This window comes from Pleurodeles waltl, chromosome 10 (genome assembly GCF_031143425.1).
Source record: "Pleurodeles waltl isolate 20211129_DDA chromosome 10, aPleWal1.hap1.20221129, whole genome shotgun sequence".
NCBI classification, from domain to species: Eukaryota; Metazoa; Chordata; class Amphibia; order Caudata; family Salamandridae; genus Pleurodeles; species Pleurodeles waltl.
Window position 1 is genome coordinate 1,055,015,723 of NC_090449.1, and position 27,081 is coordinate 1,055,042,803.

Below are 27,081 nucleotides of genomic sequence, written 5' to 3' on the forward strand. Positions count from 1 at the left end.
ATACATGTCATACACGGCTTAAACCCTGATGATTAAGGTGATATTCTGCACACCAAAAGTACAATCTTCAAGAAATTGCCAAAACTGTTGAACAACAGCTGAAGTTCCAGATCCATGCCAACTGGTACAAAAATAAAGGGGCTCTTGCTAGCATGAGTATGTGATGTATCTATACTCGTACTGACATCACAGACTAGACGGCATGGCATGTGGTACTTTGATGTCACAAATTACACATGCTAACCCTAAAGGAAATTGCTCTGCAACGGTTTGCAGATGTAATATGACACCTGGAGGTATTCATAAGGTGAGGAACATGCAATTAGAGGTCTATCAGAAATGCATCTTTTGTGTTCTGACTCGGAGTACTGTTCAGTGATACATAGTAAACCTGTATAGAAAATGGTGCACCCAAGAAGGTCATCTACCTTGCGCTTAAAAAAAAAACTAAAAAAAACAAACAATCAGATACCTCATTGTTTAGAAAATACACTGCTGACAGGTAAACAGAAACTATACATACTGATGCATTCTAGTCTCCAGCTACCCATGGTTTTACCATTTGACATACATTTTCAGCTAACGTGCAACGCAGGTCATAAAAAAAACATACTCAACAGGGTCCCGTTTTGATTTTATACCACTTTATTCAAACCTGAGCACCTTAATATAAAACTAAACACTGCTGAGCTGTTATTTCCTTGTCAAGCCCCGATTACTGCAAATGTACAACCTGCACAGCTATGTTTCTGCTAGCAGTTCGGTATTTAAATAGACTTAAATCATCTCTTTTCCAACACACTTGGCAAATTTCATATAATGAAAATAAAAAGAATTAGTGCAATTATCTGGACAGACCAAAATACAGACTTTAGAGGAAAAGAAAGCAGAGTTCATTATTCACAGAGCAGTGTGTTAATGAGAAATCATGATGTTACAGTTATAAACCTGGAGAAAGAACCCCAGGTGGGGCTGGAAATGAAAATAACGTTAGGTTTTTCCTGTTTTTTTTTAAATTATTTTTTTTTAGTAACTGTACACATTGTATACATTTAAGCAAATCTCTTACTAATCATATTACAGAACATGTTAAACATAAATGTAGACTTCTAAATAGTACCCTATATACAATATTGTTTTAAATTCCAAATGCAAGATAACTGATTCGAGTATACATAATTGTTAGTGCAGGGAAAGCGCCTGAAAGAGGAACGTGCCTGTTCCATCAAAAAAGTACAAACTGCTTTGCAGTGCCGGGTAAGGGGTACTGGGCGACCAGTACACCTTGCAAGGCATGGCTGACTAACCATTCTTTGAATATCAAAGGCAGGTGCTTGAATCACAGAAAAACTGGGTCCCCTCTTACCCAATCATATTTTAAAGGTCTGTTAGATGTAGCACACAAGTGCATACATGTTGCAATGTTAGAGTGTTTTACAAGAACTCTTGCATTTGAAGAAGAAAGAAGAAATTTACTTTGAGTTATCCTTTCGTTTAGGCTTTTCTAGGCGGTGATAGTTAAGATTAAATATTAGGGTCTTGAATAAGTTCATCTGGAAAAGTTGTGCTGGCGAGCCTGGTTGCAGAAGGGACGGACACATCAACACTGGATTCAAATATTCAATTGTTCTTTAAATTTTGGGGATAGGATTTTGAAACAAAAATGGTCTACACCAAGCAGGAGAATAAGGTAGGTTTCCAACATGTATTAAGGTTAAAAAAAAAAAAAAAAAAAAAAAAAACACACTCTTACCACCTACCATGGCTGGAGAGCACTTCTCCACTCATCAAGCTAAATGTTGCAAAGCACAAGACTGCACACAACTGCCTTATGATGAGAACCTTTTTGTCTGTGGGTGGAAGAATCAAATGGACCCCACCTTAAAGGAACTACTTAAGAAACCCTGTGCAATGGCCATGAATTAAAACAAAACACAAAAAGTGTTGTTCTGCTAGAGGACCTCGGAGTGTGAAGAAAAAAAAAAACATACTACAGAAAATATCAATTTACTTCTACTTCAGTCAGAAGATTACAGATATCTGTTCTGTCTGAAATCACAATGACTTAACCAGAGTAGTTCTTACCAAGCATGGTAACTAAAGAATATAGTTTTCTGAAAAGCATACTGTCTGAATGTTCTTTTGTTTTCCACAACTGACGTGGGCACTTTCATCATTGAAAAATTATTAAAACGTGGAATGTACATTTCACCTGCATTAAGAGGAAGAAATTTCTAGGAAAACTGTGGATGCCATCAAGAGATTTTGGAAAGAATTGTTAAAATAAGCACACTTGGAGGTAACTGGCTTGGGTTCAATTCCTAACTCGTTAGTTACTACAGTGGTAATCAAAGCGCCAATGTGCATAATAGACTCCCCTATCGCCTACAAAATAAACGTTACATACCCCCAAATGTCAAGAGATAAGCGTTACAATTTTAAAATCTTCCGAACAAGACAAATCTTTCAAATGTCCATGTTTTGTGTAGACCGAGACACTTCCGTCAGGTTGTTATACATGCATGTTGTTAAAAAAAATGACGTTCAAAACACCTAAAATATTTTGGTTATGCGAGTAACACCAGAAGTCTCTCAATAGTTTTGGAGGTTATAATGGGCCAGGTTAAATACTCCATTTCCAATTTTAAGAGCAATTCGGAAGCAGAAGAATTTTCATGACATGGTTCGAAGCCATCTGTGTGTCTAGGTACTACAACACTGAGCCTTGGGAGTTTGTGTAGGTTCCGTCAGGTCTACTCCTCGCCCTCGTGTGGCACTTGCTCCAGTAGTCTGTGGTTCGGTCTTGGGCAACTTTTTAGCTGAAAGATAGAAATAAATTAACATAAATTAAGCATGCTACTTGTTCCATCACTTGTGAATGTAGGGTCTAAGTCATGATAATGTGTTCCTGAATGCAGTTCAATCAAATGAACAGACTGAAGGCAGTATGAAGTCACACTGCTGACAAATGCTTCAAGGTCATGGAATTCCATGATCACTTTTTAGAACAAATAATTAAACTTAGGAAAACAATCCTTGTTTCAACATTTTGTTGTCCCTGTTATTCCTAAAAGTATTTCGGTTCCCTTATTTCTGCTAGCTATTTCAGGCTAAGTAGGTAAACACCTCTGAACTACTCCCCTCCTTTGAATGAAAACCACTGTTTCCAGTTCCAGACCATACTTAAAACTCTGTCCCACACCGCTTCATCCCTCATTGACTGACCATGCCTGCAGCTTTGTTAGTTTGGCTCAGTCACTAGTATGAACCTTTCTGCAGTTGTCCCACAAAGCCTTAGTCACCCATGTCTGAGCTTCCAATGAACTCAGTTCCCCAGTACCCTTGACTGGCAAAAAGGTAGCCAGGGTCTCGGGCATAAATCAGCCATCTCATTTGAAAGGCCCAATTTTAGCTAGGCTTCTACCAGTTAAACTTAGTATTAAAGTTTACCTGTTGTGTTAAAAAAAAAAAAAAAAAAAAGCTTGGAAAAAACCTCCTGAGATAAGAGTTGAAAATGAAAGAACTACAAAGAAAGTAAAGTTTATTTTCTGTAGATGGGTTTTTGAAGTTTGAAGAATTTTCCGGATTCACATGCTGTGCATTGTTCCACCGTCTAGTGGTTGGGTCCGGAGTGCTCCACTATTTCCGCCCTCTCTTTCTACAGTTGTTTGTTGGTGAGCATCAGCAGAACCACCATTTGGTGTCCCCTTGTGATGTCATTATACTTCCTCTGGATATTCCCACCTGAGGTCGCCATCTTAAGGTTCTTTTTTTTTTCTCCCCCCACCCCACCTTTTTTGGTGGAGGTGGGTGGGTCACTTGCAAGTCCCGAAAAAAACTTTAAGCTGCAAAACTACACCTACAGGTAAGAAACTTCATGCTGTGCAGGGTGAACCTTTTGTGGATTCACATGCTGTGCACTGATTTTATAGCTTTGTTTTTTTGTTTTTGTTTTTTTAACAATCTGTGGCGGCTGGGTTGAAGATGGGCACTGACTTGTAAACTGATGCTTTAAGACCCTTTGTCCCACTTGAGCTTCTTTGTTCATTTTGATATCCACACAATAATGTTTTGTAAACTTGTGCACTAAAGACCTTGTTGCTGCCATACACATTTCCTGCAATGGTGTATTTGCCAAGAAAGCAATAGTTGCTCCTTTGTTTTGAGTTGAGCGTGCCCTTGGTGGTGGTGTTTATGCTTCGCCTGCATAAGTGTGGCAGAAGTTAATTATTTGTGCAATCCATCTTGTAATTGTGTTCCTTGTTATGTCTTCCCAAGTAGCTAAAGGATACAAAAAGTTGTTGAGTCTTTCTGACAGGTATCGTCTTTTCAACACAATACACGATGGAGCATCCTGCATCCAATGTGTGCAAAGTCCTCTCTGCGTGTTTTGGGATTTTGAAAGAAACGTGGTATTGAATAGTTTGATTAATGTGGAACTGTGAAACCACCTTCTCATAACAATTCTGTCCTTATAAGTTCAACAATAAGGTTCCTGTATTGCGAGTGCCTGCAACTCACTTGCTCTTTGCAGTAAAGTAATTTCAACCAAAAAAGTGGTCTTTAAAGTTAACATTTGTAAAGTAGTTTTGTGTGAAGGCTCAAAAAGTGTTTTCATGAGTTGAGAAAGAACTATATTTAGGTTCAATGCAGGTGCTGGTACCCTTTTTGGTGGCAATATTCTTTTAGCCCGTTCTAAGAATCTTTTTACCACTGGTGATGTGTAAAAATGTCTTCCTGTAAGACCTCTTGGTTAGAGCACAACTGCTGCTAGATGAACTTTTAATGATGCCTAAGTAAGACCTTTTGTAAAAGTGGGGTTAAATATTTTAACACTGCCTTTTCCCTTGAGATTTTATTTTTTAAACTATTATTTACACAACAAAGTGAAAACTGCTTCTATTTTCCCATATAAAAGTTTCTTGTTATAGGTTTTCATGCTCCTCTTAATATTCCCAGTGTGTTTTCTGGTAACGTCATGTGTTCAAATTCTAAGTCTTCAGGAGCCATGCCGTTAGTTTCAAATATTCTGATTCTAGGTGTAATACCATTCCCTTTTACATGGACAACAGATCTTGATGTCTTGGTAGCTTTTGGAATCTCCCTTGGGCTGGTTGTACTATCTCCGAGTACCATGTTTGTCTTGCCTACAGTGTTGTAATTAAAATTAAGTTCTTGCGACTCCTTCTTGCAATTGATAATTATCTTGTGCAACAGAGAATTGGGGGGAAAGTATTTGTAAAAAAATGAGGGTGTATCTGTCTGGAGGCAAAGTATTGGCATTTCACGTTCTGAGGAGTTGCAAACAGATCCAGAGTTGGCATCCCTCATTTCTGAAAAATCCTTTGTACCACTTTGAGAACGCTTGAGGCCAGCCTGCTCACAGTCTGTCCGCCTCGATAGTGTCCTTTCCTGGAAAATGTATCACCTGAATCTCTGAGTTTTCCTGTATTGCCCATTTCCATATTTGCACAGCTAGTTTTGAGAGGGGTGGAGACTCAGTACCACCCTGTTAGCTGATGTTGTCGTGGATCCATTTAGTTTCTTGGGCATAGGAATTTAGCTTACCTTTGGCTTGCAGGCCTGTGTCCTGTAATTTATTCATTTTAGCAGTACTTGCATTTTATAAGAAATGTTTTTAATTTATAATCAGTTGCCATTCTGAGAAAGTGTCATTATCAGTAATGTACGTATTGGATTGTCATCATGTCCCTTTGCTTCACGTTAGACAAGAACAGAATGTGAACATGTCAGGCATTTTTATTATGATATTGCTGATCCAAGTTTGTGCACACAATCTAATGCTTAGGTACATACCCACGTCAGGATGTCTGCATGGACAATAAAAAGGGCCTTATAAAAACACTCTGAGGCCAAGGTCATTAGAGGGGGTTTCACCCAGGATATTCTAGCAATACTGCACCTCCTCCTTTGTGTCTCCACACCGCCTGATTTGAAGACTAGAGGCTGACCTTATAACGGGGTTGGGACGTTTCTCATGACATGGCTTTGGCAGATTAGGTTTAACACGCCTTGCTCTCTTAAGGGTAGAAAATACGCTTTAGGGAGGAATTTTTATATTCATGTTTATCGCAAATTGTTGGGATTGTTCATATTCACATCGCTTATTTTCACAATACTGACTTTGCCTTGTTATTATCCTCATCATTAGAGCTTATGTATTTTACCGTAGATTGCAGTCTTTTAAAAAAAATTATTGAAAACTGTTCTATTTCTTTTTTCTTGCCTGTGTGTGTGTAATAGACTTATTGCTAACGAGAGAAAAAGAGTAAAGACCACAATTTTCCCTGAGAGAATTTCAGAGTCCATGTGCTAGGCTGCCCGAAATCACGTTTACTACTTGGGTTTTGCTGAGGTGCTGCTGGAGAGCGGGAAGGACTGGCTGACAGCTGTGAACTGGTGCAGGAGTGACTCAGTCGCCTACAAGAAGAGGTGCTGTAGTCCCTAATCTAACAGTCTCGTGGAGAGATGAGAGCCCTTACAACAATTTAAAACAGTTTTGTTGTATTATCTGTCTGAATCAAAATTGTCTTGCCCCCTAGATGTTTTTGGAAAAGCTTTTAAGTCTAAAAAACTGTCTTTAGCTCTAAGATGTTGTTGTGTTGTACAGCCTCCTGATTCCTTGTATTTTCAGGGATCCCATATGTGCCCCCCTCCGCCTAAATGTAAGGTGTCTAGGGTTATTGTCAATGATGGAGTTGGTTGTAGAAATGGTCTTCCTTGTGTAATGTTTTCCCAGTTCCACCACACAATTTTCCCCTGTACCTTCTGCGTAGCAACCACTAGATCTTCCCAACTCCCTGTTGCTTGTGACCCCTGATTTTAAAGCCACTCCTGGATTGGTCTTGTATGAAGCCTTGCATGCTGGATTAAGGGAATGCATGATGCCATCATGCCAAGTAGTTTCCCCACAGTCCTCACTGTCGGAGCTTGCCCCTTCTGGTAAAGGAGAGTCTCTTTCAGAAGACATTATGTTCACTCTTCATGGGGAAAGCCCTTCCCATGAATGGAGTGTAAGCTTGCTCCTAAGAAAATATTTACTTGTTCTGGAGAGGATTTTTCTATGTTTGATGGAAAGCCTAGTGCGTACAGAGTCTTCGTCATTTGAGTACCTGTCTGCATCTTTTGTGCGAGTTTGCTCTTACCAACCAATCGTTGAGGCACGGCTATAGGCGTGTGCCCTTCCTTCTGAGATGTGCTGCAACTGCTGCAAGACATTATTTGAACACTCTTTGTGCTGATTTTATTCTGAATGCTAGCACCTTGAGTTGGTAGTGCTTTCCATTTACCATAAACCTTAGGTATGTCTTGTGCTTTGCATTCATTGGAATGTGCAAGTAGGTATCTTTCAAATCTATAGTTGCTACGTAATCTCATTTTTGCAACTGTGGAATGACTTTCTGTAGCGTTGTCATTTTGAATTTTTGTGTCTTTATGAATTTGTTTATGAATCTGAGATCAATACTGGATGCAGTGAACTGTCTACCTTTGGGATAAGGAAATATGTTGAGAAATATCCATTGTTGAGTTCTTGCTTTGGGACTTGTTCTATTGCTTTTTTATCTAGTAGGTCTTTTACCTCCTTGAGGAGTCGATCCGTTTCCTCCTTGGAATGGAACTTTATCCTTGGTGCCCTTGAGGGCGGGAATTTGCATAGTTCAATGCAATACCCGAACAGAATTGTATTTAAACACATTTGTCTGAAGTTATCTTCCTCCACTCCTGGAGGAAGTTTCTCAATCTTTCCCTACTGGTGTGCTGTGGTGGAAACTTGATTTCCTTGATTTTCCCTCTTATTGATGGTATTTGTGAGGGTGTTGTAGCTGCTGTGCAGTCACTTATTTGAGGGTGTTGATCCACCTCCGGATGTTTGACCACTCCCTCTGGCTCTTCCACAAAAGGGATTTTGTGCCCATTATTGGTACTGCCAGCTTTTCTGTGTTGTATTGGTTTGTGTGCCACTCTGGAAACCTTGACGAGAACTCTCCGATTGGAAGCTCCCCCTGAAGGCTGGTTTTGTTGTTAGGAATGAGCCCCTTGTTACTCCAACACGAAACTGCAGCGTTCCCATGGACTTTGCTGTTTTGTTGTCCTTAATTTGGTTGAGGCTTTCATCCATCGAATTTCCAAACAATTGTTGTCCATTAAATGTAGTATTTACTATGTGTGTGTGTACTCCAGGTTTAAAACCAGAAATTCTCAACCAAGAGTGGTGCCTCTGAGCCACCCCAATCATCATTTGTCGACTAGACATGTCTGCAGCGTCCAGGGCTGATCTCAAGCACGTATTCACCAATTATGTTTCCACTTTCTGCCAAATGAGCTGCCCTTTTCCTATACCGCTCCAGGACCTGTTTTATCAGTTCTCTCATCTCTTCCCAATGATGATGAGCGTGCTTACTGAGTAGTGCATTTGAATTTGCAATATGCCACTGGTTTGCAGAACTTTGTTCAATCCTACGACCCATAAGCTCCCTTTTTTACCCTCCTTCTCTGGAGGTGGACCTGAGGTAGAGGGGATGTTAGCCCTCTTTCTTGCAGTCAACGTTATTATGAAGTATGCTGGTACAGATTCCCTCAATGTATGAAGGATCTTTTGAAGAATATTTATATTTCTTCTCTGCCCTTGTGTGACTGCTCTGCAGTTAGCTGGTTCTTTAAAGCCTTCCCTGCCCTGATCTAGTATGCTTGGAAGCATATGCAGAAACTGTCTTCTTTACCTGACTTGGCAGCAAAGTTTCTAATAGAAAACATGACTGAAGTTTGTCTTCAAGCTGAATGTTAAACTTGTCAGCTAAATTCTTGATCAGTAAATTGTACATACAAATATCATCTGGAAGTGAGGGTTTGATGGGTAGGTCTCTACTCCCTCTTCCAGAGAGTCTCCTTCTAAATCTTCCCATTGAGCTTCAATGTGTTCACCTTCCTCTGAAGCCTGATGCATTGTTTGTTGTTCCTCATCCTCCTCATAAAAAGGTTCCTCCTCCTCTTTCTGTGGTTCTGGTGTGAGTGGAGGTTGAATTTCTTTGACTTCTACCTCAGAAGTGTCTTCTGTTGTTGAAGTCTTCTGTGGGATTCTGAATCCCTTGACACTTTAGTCAAAATGTTTTTTCTTTTGGAAAAGGGGTCCATCCATGCCTAGAGTCTTTTTCTCAATTTCAGCTGCGCGTTGGTCGGGGTCGTGAGCCATGTTTTTCCATTTTGATGCCAAAGCTTTTTTGAGCGACTGCTCAGACAGCAAACTTCGGCGTTCGGCTCGTGAATCTTGGCCCTTCAATGAAGCTTCCTTCGACCTTCTGTCCTTTGATGAAGCTTGCTTCTTTGGAATTTTTTCTCCACTGAAAATCTTCTTGGGAGTTCTGTTAGGCACTTTTTTTTATGTGATGTACCGAGGATGGCAAGGGTTTCGACAGAAGCTCCCCTTTGTACCCGTGAGTCTGTTTTCTTTGAATCAGGTGTCTTAGCGGTGTTGTAGGCTCTCTTACCTCCAATTTTTTTGCTCTTTGGCTCTTCTTCGACCCCGATAATCTCCTGATCACCCTCCAAAGTTTCTTCTTCCGCCCCCTCGGCGACATTCTCCTCATCGCCACTTGAAAGTCCAAGCTCTCTCAGCGATGGTGTTTGTTTTTGGCCCTTCAGGGTGTGATGCCTTATTCTTTCTCTCGCTGTTACCCTCATAGTGTTCGCAGTAAACACGGACCAGGCGCTGCAATCTTCCCTCCGGTAATCGATGGGCAGACGGAGGTTATACACTGGGTGTATATCCTTCTGAGCGTACTTATGATGACAATTTTTGCAAAACTGAAACGGTCTCTTCTCCATTACTCCTAAAAGAGGGGTCCCCCGAATGGGCATGCTCTGTAAGCTACAACTTACTCCTTTCTTCAGCCAAAATCTCTGGCCAATATCTGTATTCCTTGACAAAGTTCTCGAATAATTTATCTTAAAACTATCAAAGTTTTTCCCTAGTGGTGGAGACGTTTCTGCAAAAATTCAGACCCAACGGCAGAAAAAAAAGAATATGAAGATGGTGACATCAGGTAGGAACATCTGGTGGAAGTACGATGATGTCACAAGGGGACACCAAATGGTGGAGAGGGTGGACTAAAAACGTGGTGAAATAGTGGAGAATTCCGGACCCAAACACTAGATGGCAGATTAATGCACAGCATGCAAAAATATACAATTAACCTTTCATCAACTGGACCATCGTGGCCAGCAAGATGGCAGAGCGCACAGGAAGAGAAATAGACTGGCACATATAAAATGTAGGCACCGCCATGGGTAACAAGAATGGCCAAGTATGATGGACCAAACTGAATGGCAGATGAACAGAAAGGGTCTGAACCTTACGAGCAGAAGTAATCGCCATCCAAAAGAAACATTGTAAGAGAACGAAGTCAAAAAGGGCAACTGTGCATGGACTGAGCAGAATGAGACCAACGTGGAGCCACAGAACAGAACCTAGAGGTGCGCAAGAGCATTGCTGTGAAAACTTCCAGATCCTGCCTAGTGCCTGGGAAAAATTCTAAAGGTGAGGTTAGAAGCACCCATCAGAGTGAAAACAACTTCAAGTCGATTTCTTGTGGGACAAAAAGGGGAACTGTACATTTACTTGTGGATCCTCTCCATGTACTTTCAGAGAAAAAGCAGAAAGAAAGGGTCGGCATAGCAGATGCAGGCAGGACAAAGTCCAGCAAACCAGCCTTATCCAGCCTTGGACCTTTCAAACCAGCTAAGAGACACTTTAACTTTTGAAAAGTCATTCTATTGCATAAAATGTCATGATTGCAGAAATAGTCATCCGATTGAGGGCCTATCAGTGATTTATATCTCCTGGTACCTAATTAAAAAAAATTAAACTAACCTTGAATAACGTAACCTGGTTCTCATTTAAAGAGCTCCATACCCACTGGCAGAGTTTGCCTTATAAAAAAAACAAAAAAAAAACAAAAGGACAGTTTCAGCCCCTGGATTGGAGTTCTATGAGTACCATAAGAGAGGAATAAATGTTAGAAGAGTGCAGGATGTAGGTGAAGCAATTCTAAGGATACTTTCAAGAAGGTACTAATTCGTGTTGCATCTTAGAACAAAAGCGACATGCATTCTTTAAAAAAGAAAAAACCCTTACCTATCGCCATAAATATTTCATTTACATTCATCGATGTTTTAGCGGAAGTCTCCATAAACAGTAAACTATTGTCATCTGCATAGGCCTGTGCTTCCTGCAAAAAAGTCAGTGTAAATATATATTCTTCAACATCTTAGCATAAATAATAGCAATGTATTTTACAGGCTTCATAAGACACATTACGTTCTTTTAAGTGTTAAGTCAGACCTTTTTTCGTTTATGTGTGGTATCTGATCTGGTGGCGTCTCTTCAAAGAGCCTTCAAAGAAACCAGTTCCCGGGGGGTTGATACCCCTTTAGCCAAAGGGCAAGTCCTAAAGTGATTGTGTGTGGGTGACCCAGTCAGCCTCTCTCCATCACCACAGAGTACTATAACTCCAGAAGGGAACCAAGATAGTCAAAGTGCAAGTGTGTTCTTAATCTTCAGTATCTCCTTGTCTAGTAGCAATCATATCACATCTCCAACTTGCTCTGATAGCCAGGGGTTAGGAACAGCATTCTGGCTTCTTTCAGCCTTGAGCTAGAACCCTTGTTCTCCACTGCAGAAACCAATATAGTAATCAAATCAGGAGTGCATTTTTAGTAGTAAAACTAAAGTGTAACATGACCTGGGAGCCATTTGGCTCCTCGTCATTTGACTAGGAGTGACCACCAATATGGCTTCAACGGCTCTGGAGTTCAAGCCAGGGGCACTGAATTTCTGTAAGTTACTAATTTAGTTCAGTGCTTGTTGCAACATGCCCGCTGATCAGCAGGGTTTCAGGACTATATGTAACAGCAAGGCTGTCTGAGCCTTTCATCCCCCTGAAACTGGTAAAATGAGCACAATTCTCATCAGATAATAATGTTCTATAAAAACAAAAATGGATGTAATGTACTGAGACAGGTGCTGCAAGGACAGCTGCATTTTCATGTGACAATTCCCTGTTGTGCTGGGTATTTGAGCATGTTGCAGAAGGAATGATGACCTCCCTTAAATTCGCCAATTAGACGTTTTAAAATTTGTAAAGTATTAAAATCGACCACGTTTTAATCTGTGATTCGGAACGCTGAAGGCACCTGTAGGATTTTCTTAAAATACATACACACACGTGTGAGTAGTGTTTCTAGTCTTATGCCGAAATATTTACTCAAACGAATAATTGATCACAATCATGTAATACTTATTACGTACTACCACCTGCTACCAAGCCAGCCCCAAACGCACCCATGGACCCTTCGCCTGTCAAACCTGCAAGTATACCTTCCACAGCGCCTGCAATCCGTCCACCAGCCCACGCTCCAACAACCACCTCAAGTGCATCCTCCTAAACGCACGCTCCGTCCACAAGCACGCCATTGAACTATGGGACCTCTTGGACTCAACCGCACCAGACGTTGCCTTCATCACTGAAACCTGGATGAACGCCTCAACGGCTCCAAATCGGAGGTGGAATCGCCATCATCTACAAGAGCTCCATCAACGTCACTACCTCCACCGAAGACACCCTCCTCGCCGCCGAACACATGCACTTCCAGGTCCACACTGACCCCAGGACCATCCTCAGAGGCACTCTCGTCTACAGGCCCCCTGGCGTGCCCCATTCAGCGAATTCATCACAGACGTCATCTCCCCGCACGCCCTAGCCTCGCCGGACTACATCCTCCTCGGAGACCTGAACTTTCACCTGGAGAAGAACAATGACACCAACACCACCACCTTGCTCGAAAACCTCGCCAATCTCGGACTCAAGCAACTGGTGAACACCCCCACCCACACTGCTGGCCACACGCTCGACCACATCTTCTCCGCCAGCAACCACGTATCCTTCAGCATCTCCTCAGAGATACACTGGACCGACCACAGATGTGGCCACTTCACCTTCAGACGCAAGACCCACCACCTTCGCACACATCTTATCACCCGCAGACCCTGGAACAAAATCTCCACAGAACAGCTACTCTCCACTCTCAACCATAACCAACCTGCCATCACCTCCGACGCCTACAAAGCAGCCCTCAGCCTCACACAGTGGATCACCAACTGCGCCGACAACCTCGCCCCCCTCAGAAGCCACCCAAGACAGACCAACATCAGGAAACCTCCTTGGTTCAGACACGCCGTCAAAGAATCCAAGAAAACCTGCCGTACCCTCGAAAAAACCTGGCGCAAAGAACACACCGCAGAAAACAGGTCAGCCCTCAAGATCGCCATCTGCGAACACCACCAGCTGATCCGCTCCACCAAAAGGGCATCTCTCAAAGAGAGACTGGACAAGAACACCCACAACAGCAAAGAACTCTTCAACATCGTCAAAGAGCTCTCCAATCCCAACGCCAGCACCAACTCCATCACGCCCTCACAAGAACTCTGCAACTCCCTCGCTATTTTCTTCCATCGAAAGATCACCGACCTACACGACAGCTTCGGACCACAGATCCCGCCGACCACCACGGAACTCACAGCCCCAACCATCACCCTCAACGCCTGGACACCCATCAGCTCCGAAGAGACTAGAACCACCATGAACACCATCCACTCCGGCGCCCCCTCGGACCCGTGCCCCCATCACATCTTCAACAAAGCCGACGCCATCATCGCCCCCTATCTCCAGAACATCATCAACAGCTCGTTTGCATCTGCCACCTTCCCAGAGAGCTGGAAACACGCGGAAGTCAACGCTCTCCTGAAAAAACCTACGGCGGACCCCAACGATCTGAAGAACTTCCGCCCATCTCGCTCCTCCCCTTCCCGGCCAAAGTCATCGAGAAGGCCGTCAACAAGCAACTGACCAACTTCCTCGAAGACAACAACTTGCTCGACCCCTCCCAGTCTGGCTTTCAGGCCAACCACAGCACGGAAATCGCCCTCATCGCAGTCACCATCGACATCTGAACCCTCATCCTCCTTGACCTCTCGGCTGCCTTCGACACCGTCTGCCACCGCACCCTAATAACCCGCCTCCGCTCCACCGGTATCCAAGGACAGGCCCTGGACTGGATCACCTCATTCCTCTCGGACCGATCCCAAAGAGTCTACCTCCCGCCCTTCTGCTCAGAACCCACCGAGATCATCTGCGGCGTCCCACAAGGCTCCTCGGTCAGCCCTACTCTCTTCAATATCTACATGAGCCCCCTCGCCAACATCGCTCGCAAATACAACATCATCTCCTACGCCGATGACACCCAGCTGATACTCTCCCTCACCAAAGACCCAGACACCGCCAAAGCCAACCTGCAGGATGAAATGAAAGATGTCGCACAATGGATGAAACTCAGCCGCCTGAAGCTGAACTCTGACAATACGGAAGTCCTCATCCTCGGAAACTCCCCGTCCGCCTAGGACGACTCTTGGTGGCCCACGGCCCTGGGCACCGCACCATCCCCTTCAGACCACGCACGCAACCTCGGACTCATCCTGGACCCCCTTCTCACCATGACCAAGCAAGTCAACGCCGTCTCGTCCTCTTGCTTCCACACCCTTCGCATGCTCCGAAAGATCTTCCGCTGGATCCCTGCCAACACCAGAAAAACTGTGACCCAAGCCCTCGTCACAAGTCGCCTGGACTACGGAAACGCCCTATACGCAGGAACCACCGCAAAACTTCAGAAACGTCTTCAGCGCATACAAAACGCCTCTGCACGACTCATCCTCGACGTACCATGCCACAGCCACATCTCCGCCCAACTGAAACACCTGCACTGGCTACCCGTCAACAAAAGGATCACCTTCAGGCTCCTTCCCACGCACACAAAGCCCTCCACAACAAGGGCCCAGAATACCTTAACAGTCGCCTCGCCTTCTACACGCCCACCCGTCAACTTCGCTCAACCAGCCTCGCCCTCGCCGCCGTCCCCCGCATCCGCAGAACCACCGCTGGAGGTAAATCCTTCTCCTACCTGGCAGCCAAGACATGGAATTCCCTTCCTGTCCACCTCAGGACTACCCAGGACCACCTCGCCTTCAGGAAGCGCCTCAAGACCTGGCTCTTCGAGCAGCAGTGACCCCCCCCCCCCCCCCCCCACCTTGAGACCCTCACTGGTGAGTAGCGCGCTCTATAAATGCATTGATTGATTGAATACTTCATACACAGTGATGGATCGGGTTTTAACATACCTGAAAATCAACAGCTCTCTTGTTGGCAAGGTCTGCCTTGTTTCCTGACAAAGCTATTACAATGTTCGGACTTGCTTGTCGCTGAAGTTCCTTCACCCAGTTTTTCCCTCTTGCAAAAGACTCCTGTTGATGGAAAGAATCACAAACACTCACAGCAAAAAGATAATTCCTCTGTTTAAACCATGCAGTTAGCTACATTGAGCGCAATACATTTTACACACACTCATTACAAACGAGGTTTCTTTAGCCTATATCATTCCTAAACACTAAATCAAAATCACAATTTCAGCAAACATACAAATACCATCACAACATAGAAAAACAATGTGAAAAACAAATAGCTACAGATCAGAATAAAATATCAAAATATAAAATGTAACCTTTCCAGCACGCCTGAGTTTGATACAAAGTTTTCAGAGAAAAATATCTGACCTCCATGCAACATGTTTTGGATTAAATATCCATTTTTCTACATCTCCTTTATTGGTCACTCCCTTTTGCAGCAACAGTAGGTGAAAACATTTAAGCCAGGGCAGACAGCATCAATCAATTAAAGAGACGTCAGCACGGATACCCAAACCGAAGTAGCCCACTGACAAATACGAGCCATATGGACCCATTTCAATATTAAATCTGAAGAGCAAAATATTGGTAAAAGTATTGGCTACAAGACTCAGAAAGGCTATATCAATACTTAAACTCCCCGATCAGTAGGACCTAAAAGAAGTATAAGCCTTAATATGCAGTGGCTAGCTGGGTGTCTGAACTGTACAAGAGACATGAGTGGGGGACCACCTGCAGTGTCCTATCACTGGATGCCACTAAGTCATTCGATACTCTGGAATGGGAATATACATTTACGGTGCTGGAAATTACGTATTTTGGAACCAACTACAAGAGAAGGTTAAGGCTCCTTTATAGGGAAACCCCGTTAGCGAAATTTAAAGTGAATGGGACGCTGTAGGATACTTAGTTCTATAAAGAGGTACAAGAGGAGTTGCCTGATGTCCCCAGTGATATTCACCTTGGCACTGGAGCCCTTGGCACAGTGGGTAAGGAAAAATGAGCTGGTAAGGTAGAGACTTGAGATGTATGTGAACAATGTCCTGCTATACATGGCAAAATCAATGGAGACAATGCAACAAATTATGCATCACCTCACAATCTTCAGAGACTATTTGGGATCCTACATCAATTGGTGGAAAATCGGTCTTTTTACGCCCCCCCCCCCCTTATTTGGGTTGGCCCTGGACCTACTCACCACAGTGCCTATTCAGGATTGAACTTTATGGATTCAAATTTTGACAGACACACAACCATGTGCTAAACGGTCACCCCTGCTGGAGGTGGTTATAGGGGGGGCGTTGGGAAGTGGGGAGTCTGAGCGATGTTCAAAATGATTGTACTGCCTAAATTCAATTATATCCTTCAGAACATACACCACGGAGTCCTAGCAGACTTTTTTGGGTGGAGGGGGAGTAGAGTCATAGGTGCGGCTGTTATTATTATGTGATGGAGGAGCATCCTGGATCGCTTGGGGATAAGTTGACAAGAGGCAAGGGGTGTTTATGAAGGTGGCATGATAGCCCTCCCTGCTATACAAAAGGTATTACTGAGTGGGGCTTTGCTTCTCTAGATGAACGAGCTTTGAGAGTTGACAGATATGCAAGAGAGCCGAGAGGATACCTGGTTGCATTATATCATAAGAAATATAGGAAAACATTGACAATTCTAGAGGACACATCGCCGGTGCAGACTGTGATATTAATTGAACCTCTCTCAAAGAAGGCATTATCCATGATGAATAAAATGACAAGAATGAAGGCACCCACTGACAACTCAGAGGGAACAATCAGAGAAAGACAAGAAAGATGTGGGCAGCTTTCAGGAATGGGGTGTGGAAGATGGCGATTAGCTCCCCAATAGAGGCTGAAATAAAAGCCGGATTTAGTCTAAAATAAACTAATACTGCTACATACAGCTTACCTAACCAGAATACTACTGGCTAAAATTGGGATGGCCCCATATACCTATGCCTTAGGGGATGTGGACACCAAGGCAGATATCTTCATCCAATTTGGGATGGTTCCGCTCTGCAGCTCTTCTAAATGGGGGTGGAAACGTGCCTTAATTAGTTTGCAGCAAAGGTGTCAGCTGTTTATCTTAGATATTTGGGGGGAGATACAATAAGCTTCTGGGAGAGTTTGATGAAACAATAAGCCAATTTGCAGTAAGGAACAGGATCAAATACTACAACATGGAAACACTGTTTTTGTGAAAGGTTGAATAATGGGCACCTTATTATGTACCTGTGTGTCATGCACTTGCTTGTTTAACAATACAAAACAGTTAAACACAGTGGGTGATTTTTTTCCCCCTAACATACCGCCCCATACAGCATCAAGGAGCCATCTTCCCTAGGTAGCATCTTCAACATTTAAGTTAAAAATTATGGACCGCTCCAGTGGAAATCCTAGCACAGTGAATATTTCAAGTAAGAGGTGTAACAAAGGTAAAGCACGAGTACTCATTCAGCCACCATTCCAACTTCTTTATTTACAAACTGTAGAAACTACACGGATCTCCCTTATCCCCTTCCAAAGGACACTACCTTAGATTTATCTATGTTTTTTTATCCCAAGATTACGTATCAGGGAATAATTTTAAGGACTTCAATTGCCTTTGGAGACTAGCCACGTTATAATCAAGCATAGCTAGGTAATCAGCGTACATCAGTTTAATCAATTTGATACGACCCACTTTTGGTGCGAAAGAATTCATAATCCATAGATGCTCCAGGAGACTGAAAATAATGCTAGAAATCAGTGGTTAATTTGTAAAATACGTGCCAGGGCCCTCGTGAGGGGGACATGGCAGCTTGCACCATCCACTGCCCTTGTCAGCGCTGCCTGTTGCAGTACCGCACAAGTACTACCCATCACACTCCAACAAGTATGACAATTCATTCTATTCAAGACCCCAAAGCTATGAGAATGGCTCAAGTGGCACCTATTAGTGATTATTAATTTAATATGCATTCAAACAATTGCTAGTGTGCTTATACACATGTGGCAGAGTGTCACAAGTGACAGTGGCAAGAATTAAGTGCTGGTGCAGAGCACCGGAAACCACCGGCTCAAATTAAGCGATGCTATATACAAGATAGTGGAAGAACACATCGCTGAATTAGCCCATGTTTAAAAGATATTTGTAACATTAATCACTATGAAGCCTCTAGCTCCATCTGAAAATCCAATATGTCGTGTGTAGACTTTGAAGAAGGCACTGGATTTGCAGACGTATGTCAATCACTTGTCCCTTAGCCCAGAAGAAAGCCCTCTGGACTGTATAAAAAAACCACAACACGCAAGATGACAAATCACAAATTTAACTTTTTAGTAGCCAAGGTTGAATTCTGTGTAATACACTACAGGGAAAGAACATGGTTCAAAGTATTGTGGCCTGCTCTGAAGCTGTGTTGCTCTGGTGGAAGAAGCAAGCCATCTTCAGTCACATGCATTAAACATATCAAACCATATGATTTGGGATTAAAGTGCTTTTTTTTTTTTTTTTTTTAAATAAATGAGATCCTTACCACAAGTTCAGAATTATTCCAAATTATACCACCGAAAATAATAGGGGGAAGATAGTATGAGCGTGCCAAGACCAGTTTTTAGTAGTAAAAATAGCCTGTATAGTATCTATGGCCTGGCTTGTTAGATAGGGGTTGATAAAATTTCCAAGAATCAGAGATCAGCAACCTAATCAGGCTTGTTTAATGTATTATAAAGTCAATTTATAAGCGGTCAAGAAATCGCTGCTAGAAAGTTCATTGACAGCCTGCACCCTATTTATACCCATTCCCCTTGTTACTAACTAATAAACATTATGATCAGTCCCAGTGCAAATTACACAGGCATCTTTTCCAAGAAGGAGATAAGCGTTTCCATTTCTGCTTAACAAAGAACTTATGCTGCATTATTATTACTTTAAATTGCTTAAATTGTATTGAGCTTTAGTCTTAAAATAAACAAGTTTTTTTTTCCCCAAATTTCTTTTTTGGGTCTTTATCAAACCAATGTGAGTCAACACAGTACAGTTGACTCCATTTGGCCATGCCACTGCTATTTTCCTGCCTGTTATCAAATACACAACTGCAACTTCTCTTATCAAGTCTGTATAGCAACCCTAGGGGTGTGACATGATCAATACAGCTCAGTAATAGCCAGTCCTCGCCAACTGCAGAGATGAAAGATTCTCAAGGGATTCTGGATTACATTTCAACCTGCTTTGTTGTGGTGCCTGGCATTCTAGGCAGCATTCATGGGTCAAACGTCAGGGTTAAAAGGTCACAAATGACCCATAAAACGATTGTAGCAACTAATGACCGATGGTCACTTCCAGTAAAATGACCAACATAAAAGTTCCTACACATGGAAAAAAGTTCAATGTTTATAGTGATATAATTAACTGGCTGGAAATTTTGCCCCTTTGACAAACGTTTGCTGTGTTGGGTAATTACCAGAGAATAGGTCAGTAAAGATTTAGTGCACGATTTACATGTCAGCACACGTATTAATCCATTACAACAGTGACGGATAGCCCGCCCGCCAAAATCTGAATCATATGGTATTTATGTTTCAGGGAAGTCGGGCTACAGGTCACCGTTGTGACAGAATAACCTGTCCACTGTCATCTAAATTAGACCCACAGTGTCCTTTGTTGCTTCTACCTTTTTTGATAGCACCACTAGGAATCCCGAATGTGCCACAAAGGTAATTGCCATGAGATCTAGTAACAATTTGAGCTTTAAGATACTCCTACTCTTTGAGAACGTAAGTTCAGCAAAGAGCTGAAAGGATAAGTTACTTACCTGTAAATCCTAGTTCTCTTCCAGGGGAATCCTTATCAAAGTCATAAGCACTGAGTATTCCCATGCCTCAAAGGTGAGAGTGAGGTGATGGGTTACAGTTAGGTCAGTTCTTTTTTCCAGCTGCTTCAGTTAGGATCCTGAAGCATTGAGAGTGCATTATCCGGGTTTTCTTTTTGTTTTTTACCAGAAACTTTCAACGTTTTTTCACTGCGAGTAAACTAAGACTGTTTCCTGACAGGAATTTTTATTATTTTCCAGTGAAATACCATCCCTTTTTGTCAAATGCCCTTCTTGTGGCAAAAAGAAGGCAGAGTCAGTCTGCATCGTGTGTCTGCCTGAAAGCCACTGTCCTGAGACCTGCAGCCATTGCCAGAATCTTTCAAGAAGGGCCTTGAAAGACAGAGAAAAGATCCGTCGTTATGGTTGGCAAGAGAGTAAGAAAATGACAACAGACTCTAGAACCACTGATCTACCTCAGCAGGCAGGAAAATACGTATTTTTTCACCGCCAGCATTGACGTTAACAGTTCCATCTTCGTCACATCAACGTCATCAACAGACGTCGAGAAGCACACCTCCGTCAACAGCGACCCGCGACATCGAGGGGCATAACGTAAAAAGCCATCGTACATCATCAACCACCGACATCAACAAAAGAAAAGTCTCTGTTGGCGGTCACTCATCGCTCAACGCCGAGTAAGCACTGTTGTGCTGCTACTCCGTTAAGGATACATCATGGCCCATCTACGTCGAAACAACACTTAATGGCAAAGACCACAATGACAATGACAGCCCAGAGATCATCATCGTCACGGCAAAGGTTTATTTCCCTGTTGATGGAAACCAGGCGCCGCTCTAAGTTGAGACACTCACCACATGTACTGTCATTCTCAACGTCAAGACATCATTCGACGTTGAGACATGGGCGTTCACGGTCTCCGCCGACACTGCAACGCCATTCGACGTCGAGACACACTTCACCCATTCTATTGTATTCCACGTCGTCATATTTTGACATTGAGACAGGGCTGTTCACATTCTCCACCGTCACCACAAAGTCTTTTGAAGCCAACATCTCCCACTGGCGAGAACTGCTCCACCTACTTGTTCTCTACAGACGTCGGTGGCTCAAAGGCATTAATCACCTGCAAAAACCACAGGAAGTAAATCTTCCCGGACATCCTCGAGACCTTCCTCCCATTTGGTAGCAGGAGGTCAAGTTTCACCAATTAACCTTTTACCGAGTTGGCTTGAGAGTCTTCGCAAGGGCCCGGTCCCTCGTAGTCCACTTACAGTATTCTCAAATGTATTCACCCTCATGATCCCTTCCAAGGACACTATCTCCAACGTCTCAAACTAGGTGGACAACAACACCTGCTTCTGTAGGACATGCAGCACCACAAAGACGACACAGGACTCCTCGGTCACACACAAGGAGTAAAACACCTCTATTCCGAGAGCTACATCACCTACCCCTTCCAGGAAATCTCGGAGCTCTTGATCATATCATCAATGATGCAGATCACCTTCCTGGTCTACTGCCTCTACATCGTCTATTAAAAACTATTTGCCTACCTTAACAGACACTCCTCCGGCGAGAGTCTCTCCGGTGGAGGACATTAACACCTTCAATGAAGTGTTGGTCACAGGAGCTCATAAACCTAATATAGACATCCCTGAGCCTACAGCATCGTCACTGGTAATATTTGAAATGCTGCACCATCCACCTCCTCCAAGCAGCTACTCAGTTTGGTTCCGGGACTTTTAAAACCAGTAATGGATATTTTCCTCACGCCAGCAACCTTATGTGCAGCGCCAACAAGAATTCTAAAGAAATAGAAGGCTCCAGATCAGGACCCATTGTTTCTCAGATCTCATCCTGCACCGGACACGGTCATTCTACCTGCAGCCAGAAAAACCCATTCAGTTTCTTCCTCATCAACTGTACCGCCAGATATGAAAGGAAACCTCTAGACTCACTGGGAAGAAAAACGTGTGGCACCTTCGCTTCTTTTATGGAAGTATCTAGATTTGTTGAGAAGCTACCTAGGGAAGACAGGCAAGATTTCAAAGAAATCCTACAAGAAGGTTGTCTAGTAGCCAGTCAGATAATTAGCGCGGCTGAGGACGGCTGAGATCTATCTGCACATGGGTATGCTCATGGGATATGTGCCAGACTATCATCTTGGCTCTGCATAACAGGCCACAAGCCAGGGGCAAAGAATCGGATTATGAACCTCCCATTCACTGGCAACTCTCTATTTGGGTTCCACAGGATAATGGCCAAAATGAAAGCCGAATTTGAAACACTAAAAGCTGCAGGTCTAGAAAAGTGCAAAGAATACAGCAGAAGATACAGACCTTACAACAGGTGCCCTAACATCAGAGCACGTTCAACCCCTCACTGGGTCCCAAGACAGCAAGAAAGAAAAGGTAGACTCTTATATCAATCATGTAAACCAACAAGGTAATGAGGAGCAGGCAGACAAAATCCATCTACATCCAAAACACAACAAAAACAATGAGAAATCGCTTCCCCCCAGTTCTGTCATCCACTTCGATGGGAGGAACTATTACCAATCAAATGGACGAGTGGCGCTCCATAACCAAAGATAAATAGGTTCTAAATATTGTAGAAAATGGGTATTCACTACGTTTCAAATCTCCACCCACATCAGTCCAACCATCAAAAACATCACGTTATCAACAATTCCTCTTACAAGATGAAGTTGTCACACTGATTCGAAAAAGAGCGATTGAAGAGGTTGCACCATCTAAAAGGGGAAGAGGAGTGTACTTCCGTTACTTCCTTGTGCGGAATAGTACAAACAGAGACTTCAGACCAATCCTAGATATAAGACATCTCAACAAATACATTTGCAAAGACAAATTCAGAATGCTGGCCCTCCATCAGATCTATCCCCCAGCTCCATCCGGGGGGATGGATGTGTTCCATCGATCTGCAGGATGCTGACTTTCACATCCCAGTAGCTGAGAAGCACCTGAAATTCCTGTGCTTTATTGTTGGTTTTAAACACTACCAATACAGGGTGCTACCCTTTGGTCTGAAGTCAGTCTCTCGCACGTTCTCCAAGTGCGTAGCAGTAGTGGCAGCACACCCGAGGAGGAAAAAGATCTTTATTTACCTGTACCTTGATGATTGGCTACTGAAAAGCAGCTTGCCAACCCAGACAATGCAACATCTTCAAACCAGCTTGAATACCTTCAGAAATCTCGGTCTTCAAGTAAATCTACAAAAGTCTATACAGACGCCAACCCAGAGGCTCCATCACTTAGGAGCAACATTGGATACAAATTTCGCACAAGTGTATCCTTCGGAGGAGAGACTATTATTAACAGAGCAGAAGTGTCACAACATCCTTCATACACTGCAACCAACGGTCAGTCAAATAGCCTAACTCATGGGTTCCATTGCCTCCTGTATTTTCATTGTTCCGAAAGCCAGATACTGCAAGACCGCTTGAAAAGAAAATCTGAGGATCAATGGAGTCAGTTCGCAAACAAGTGAGACGACAAATTGACACGGTCACCACGGCAAAAAAACTCACTACTGTGGTGGACTCATCGACAGCATCTGTTAACAGGAGTCCCTTTTCATCAGAACATCCCTACTCAAACTTTAACGGATGCATCTTATCAGGGCTGAAGGGTCCACATGGGCTCCCTCCAAACTCTGGGCCTGTGGTCAGACAAACAGCAGCAATACCACATCAACTTGCTAGAGCTGCGGGCAGTTGATCTAGCCCTCAAGTCCTTCTATCCATCCCTAAAGAACAGCTCTCTCTTAGTCCAAATGGACAACATCACGTCAGTGTACTATCTGGACAAACCGGGGGGGGGGCACTCGATTTCACCCCCTATCTCGGGAGGTACAAACTATCTGGCATTGGCTAATAGCAAGGGGGTTATCAATCCTACCTATTAACCTCCCAGGAGTCCAGAACACACAAGCGGACCCTCTCAGCTGAAGCTTCTCAGACACACACGACTGGATGCCTCACAACAACATTGTAAAAAGCATTTTTCAAGAATGGGGGTATCCTCAAATAGACCTGTTTGCCGACAAGAATAACAGAAAATGCCGAAGCTTTGCATCCACGTTTTACTGATCAGGGACAAAGGGGGACGCCTTGTTGATAGACTAGTCAGAGACATTTCTCTATGCTTTTCTACCAATTCACCCGATTCTCACAGTCATCAACAAGTTCTACAAGGCCAAGACCAGAATGATACCAATAGCCCTGTCAATGGTGATACACAGATCTCCAACATCTATCAGAAAAGCCTCACAGGAGGATTTAAATCATGCAGACCAGATCTTCTCCACAAGCTAGAGTGGAAAGTATTCCATCCCAACCTTCCCTCACTGAGCTTGACAGCATGGCTCTGGAATTCCTGCAGTATGGTCATCCAGGCCTTTTGCAGGCTGCGTTCGTATTCATTCAAGTGGAAACGATTCTACATGTGGTGTATCCAGAATGGCTACAATCCAGTTCTAGGACGGGAGAATGTCATACTGTCCTACCTCCTTCACCTAGGAAAATCAGGTTTGCAGTTTTCATCAATTAAAGTACATCTTGCAGCCATAACTCTGCTTATCGAAAATCATCCTCTCAAGCATCATTCTTTACAATGCCTCTGGTTAAGGATTTTCTAGAGGGCTTAAGGAAAGTTTTCCAGCCAGTCTGTACACCTTTCCCTCCGTAAGAATTGAATGTGGTCCTGTCTAAGCTCATGGGTCTCCCCTCTAAGCCTATGCACAAAGCCTCTTTACAGCATCTTACATGGAAGACAGCTTTTCTTGTTGCCATCACTTAGGCTCGCAGAGTCAGCGAAATTCAGGCTCTCTGTTTTGAAGAACCCTACACAGTATTTCATGATAAGAGGGTGGTAATGAGGACCCACTCTCGTTTCCTACTTAAAGTGGTGTCGGATTTTCACATTAACCAGACCATCTCTCTTCCAACATTCTTTCCTAACCATAGACACCAGCAGAAAAAACTTTGCATCCCTTAGATCTAAAAAGAATACTAAATTGTATCTTGAGAAGACTAAAGATATCAGACAGTCTGGTCATGTTTGTAAACTATGGCTCCAGAAGAACAGGCATGTCTGCCTCAAAGCAAACCATTTCCAGGTTAATAGTCTCATGTATTGTAATTACCAACCAATTGGCTAACAAACAATTGACTGCCAGACACAAAGCCCATTCTACAAGGGGCAAGGCGGCAACAATAGCCCTTCTGAAGAATGTTTCCATCTCCGAAATTTGCAAAGTCGCAACATGGAGATCGGTACATACATTTATAAGGTATTGATGTCTAGATACAGATACCAAGACAGACACTCAAGTTGGTCAGGATTCTTTAAGAAATCTATTTAAATGAACGAGTAAACTGCTTGTGCTTACACGTCTTTGTCCACAGAGGTGTGGGATGGGCTTGCTAATCTATTCAGTGCTTAGGACTATTGATGAGGATCCCCTAAAAGAGAAGGATAAGTTATTTACCTGTAAATCCTAGTTCTCTTCCAGGAGAATCCTCAAGGTCCTAAACAACCCGCCCACCTCCCCGGACGAAGTTCTCGATGTACACCAATTTATACTTTTCTTATTCTACTCATATCACTGTAAAAAAGTACTTACCTAACTGTAACCCAGCTGTCACCTTACTCTCACCTCACTCTCACCTTTGAGCCATGGAGGGATACTTGAGGTTCTGCAGGCCTTAAAGGCACAGTGCCAGATTTTTGTTCTGCTATGTTAATTTGGATGCAGCCTATTGGCTAATAATGCTTTTGCTTTTCATTACAGTTTTCTCTCTATGGAAGATTGCTAATGCCTTTTAGGTCTCTCTCTTCTGCTTTACAGAAATGTTTCGACTCTGGTTGAGGTATTTATTTAAAAAAAAAAAAAAACTTTACAAAACTAGGGCAGTTTTAGCCTGTTTTTTTCAACAGAGGCTGCATGATTACATACATATGTATATGATATATACATGTCAAAAATGTCACTTACCCAGTGTACATCTGTTCGTGGCATGTTCCGCTGCAGATTCACATGCTGTGCATACGTCTGCCATCTAGTGTTGGGCTCAGAGTGTTACAAGTTGCTTTTCTTCGAAGAAGTGTTTTTGAGTCACAGGATCGAGTGACTCCTCCTCTTCGGCTCCATTGCGCATGGGCATCGACTCCATGTTCAATTGTTTAAGGTAGGAGTGATAAGAGTATAAAGAAAAGAGATGTCCGTGCTAATGGAATGGTAAATATAAATATATATATACGTATGTACAAATGTGGTTAACAACAGGCTTCCGGGGAGGTGGGAGGGTGCATGTGAATCTGCAGCGGAACATGCCACGAACAGATGTACACTGGGTAAGTGACATTTTCCGTTCGATGGCATGTGTATCTGCAGATACACATGCTGTGCATAGACTACAAAGCAGTTTGCCCTCCCATAAAAGCGGTGGTTAGCCTGTAGGAGTTGAAGTTGTCTGAAATAATGTTCTGAGTATAGCTTGACCTACTGTGGCTTGCTGTGTTGCTAAAACATGTACACAATAGTGTTTAGTAAATGTATGTGGTGTTGACCAAGTAGATGCTTTACATATTTCAGCCATTGGTATATTTCCTAAGAAGGCCATTGTAGCACCTTTCTTCCTTGTGTAATGTGCTTTAGGAGCAATTAAGAGTTGTATTTTAGCTTCAAGGTAACATGTTTGGATGCATCTTACTATCCATCTTGCTAAACCTTTTTTTGAAATGGGGTTACCAGAATGAGCTTTTTGAAAAGCTACAAATAGCTGTTTAGTTTTCCTGAATGGTTTTGTTCTATCTATGTAGTACATTACAGCTCTTTTAATGTATAATGTATGTAGAGCTCTTTCTGCTACCGAGTCTGGTTGTGGGAAGAAGACTGGTAGTTCCACTGTTTGATTGAT

General features: G+C 43.1%; 1 protein-coding gene across 2 annotated transcripts in view; it reads right to left on the bottom strand.

Moving 5' to 3' along the window:
* Positions 1 to 627: 627 nt before the first annotated feature.
* The window catches only part of RAB5A (RAB5A, member RAS oncogene family), a 146,446-nt gene continuing 119,992 nt past the window's right edge, over positions 628 to 27,081 (bottom strand). For both annotated transcript variants that reach the window (XM_069212067.1, XM_069212068.1), the window contains exons 4-6: positions 15,248 to 15,370; positions 11,153 to 11,246; positions 628 to 2,819 (exon numbers count right to left, since the gene is read on the bottom strand). In XM_069212067.1, the coding sequence (XP_069068168.1) occupies positions 2,704 to 2,819; positions 11,153 to 11,246; positions 15,248 to 15,370 (333 nt within the window). In that variant the 3' untranslated portion in view covers positions 628 to 2,703. The remainder of the gene's footprint in view (positions 2,820 to 11,152; positions 11,247 to 15,247; positions 15,371 to 27,081) is intronic.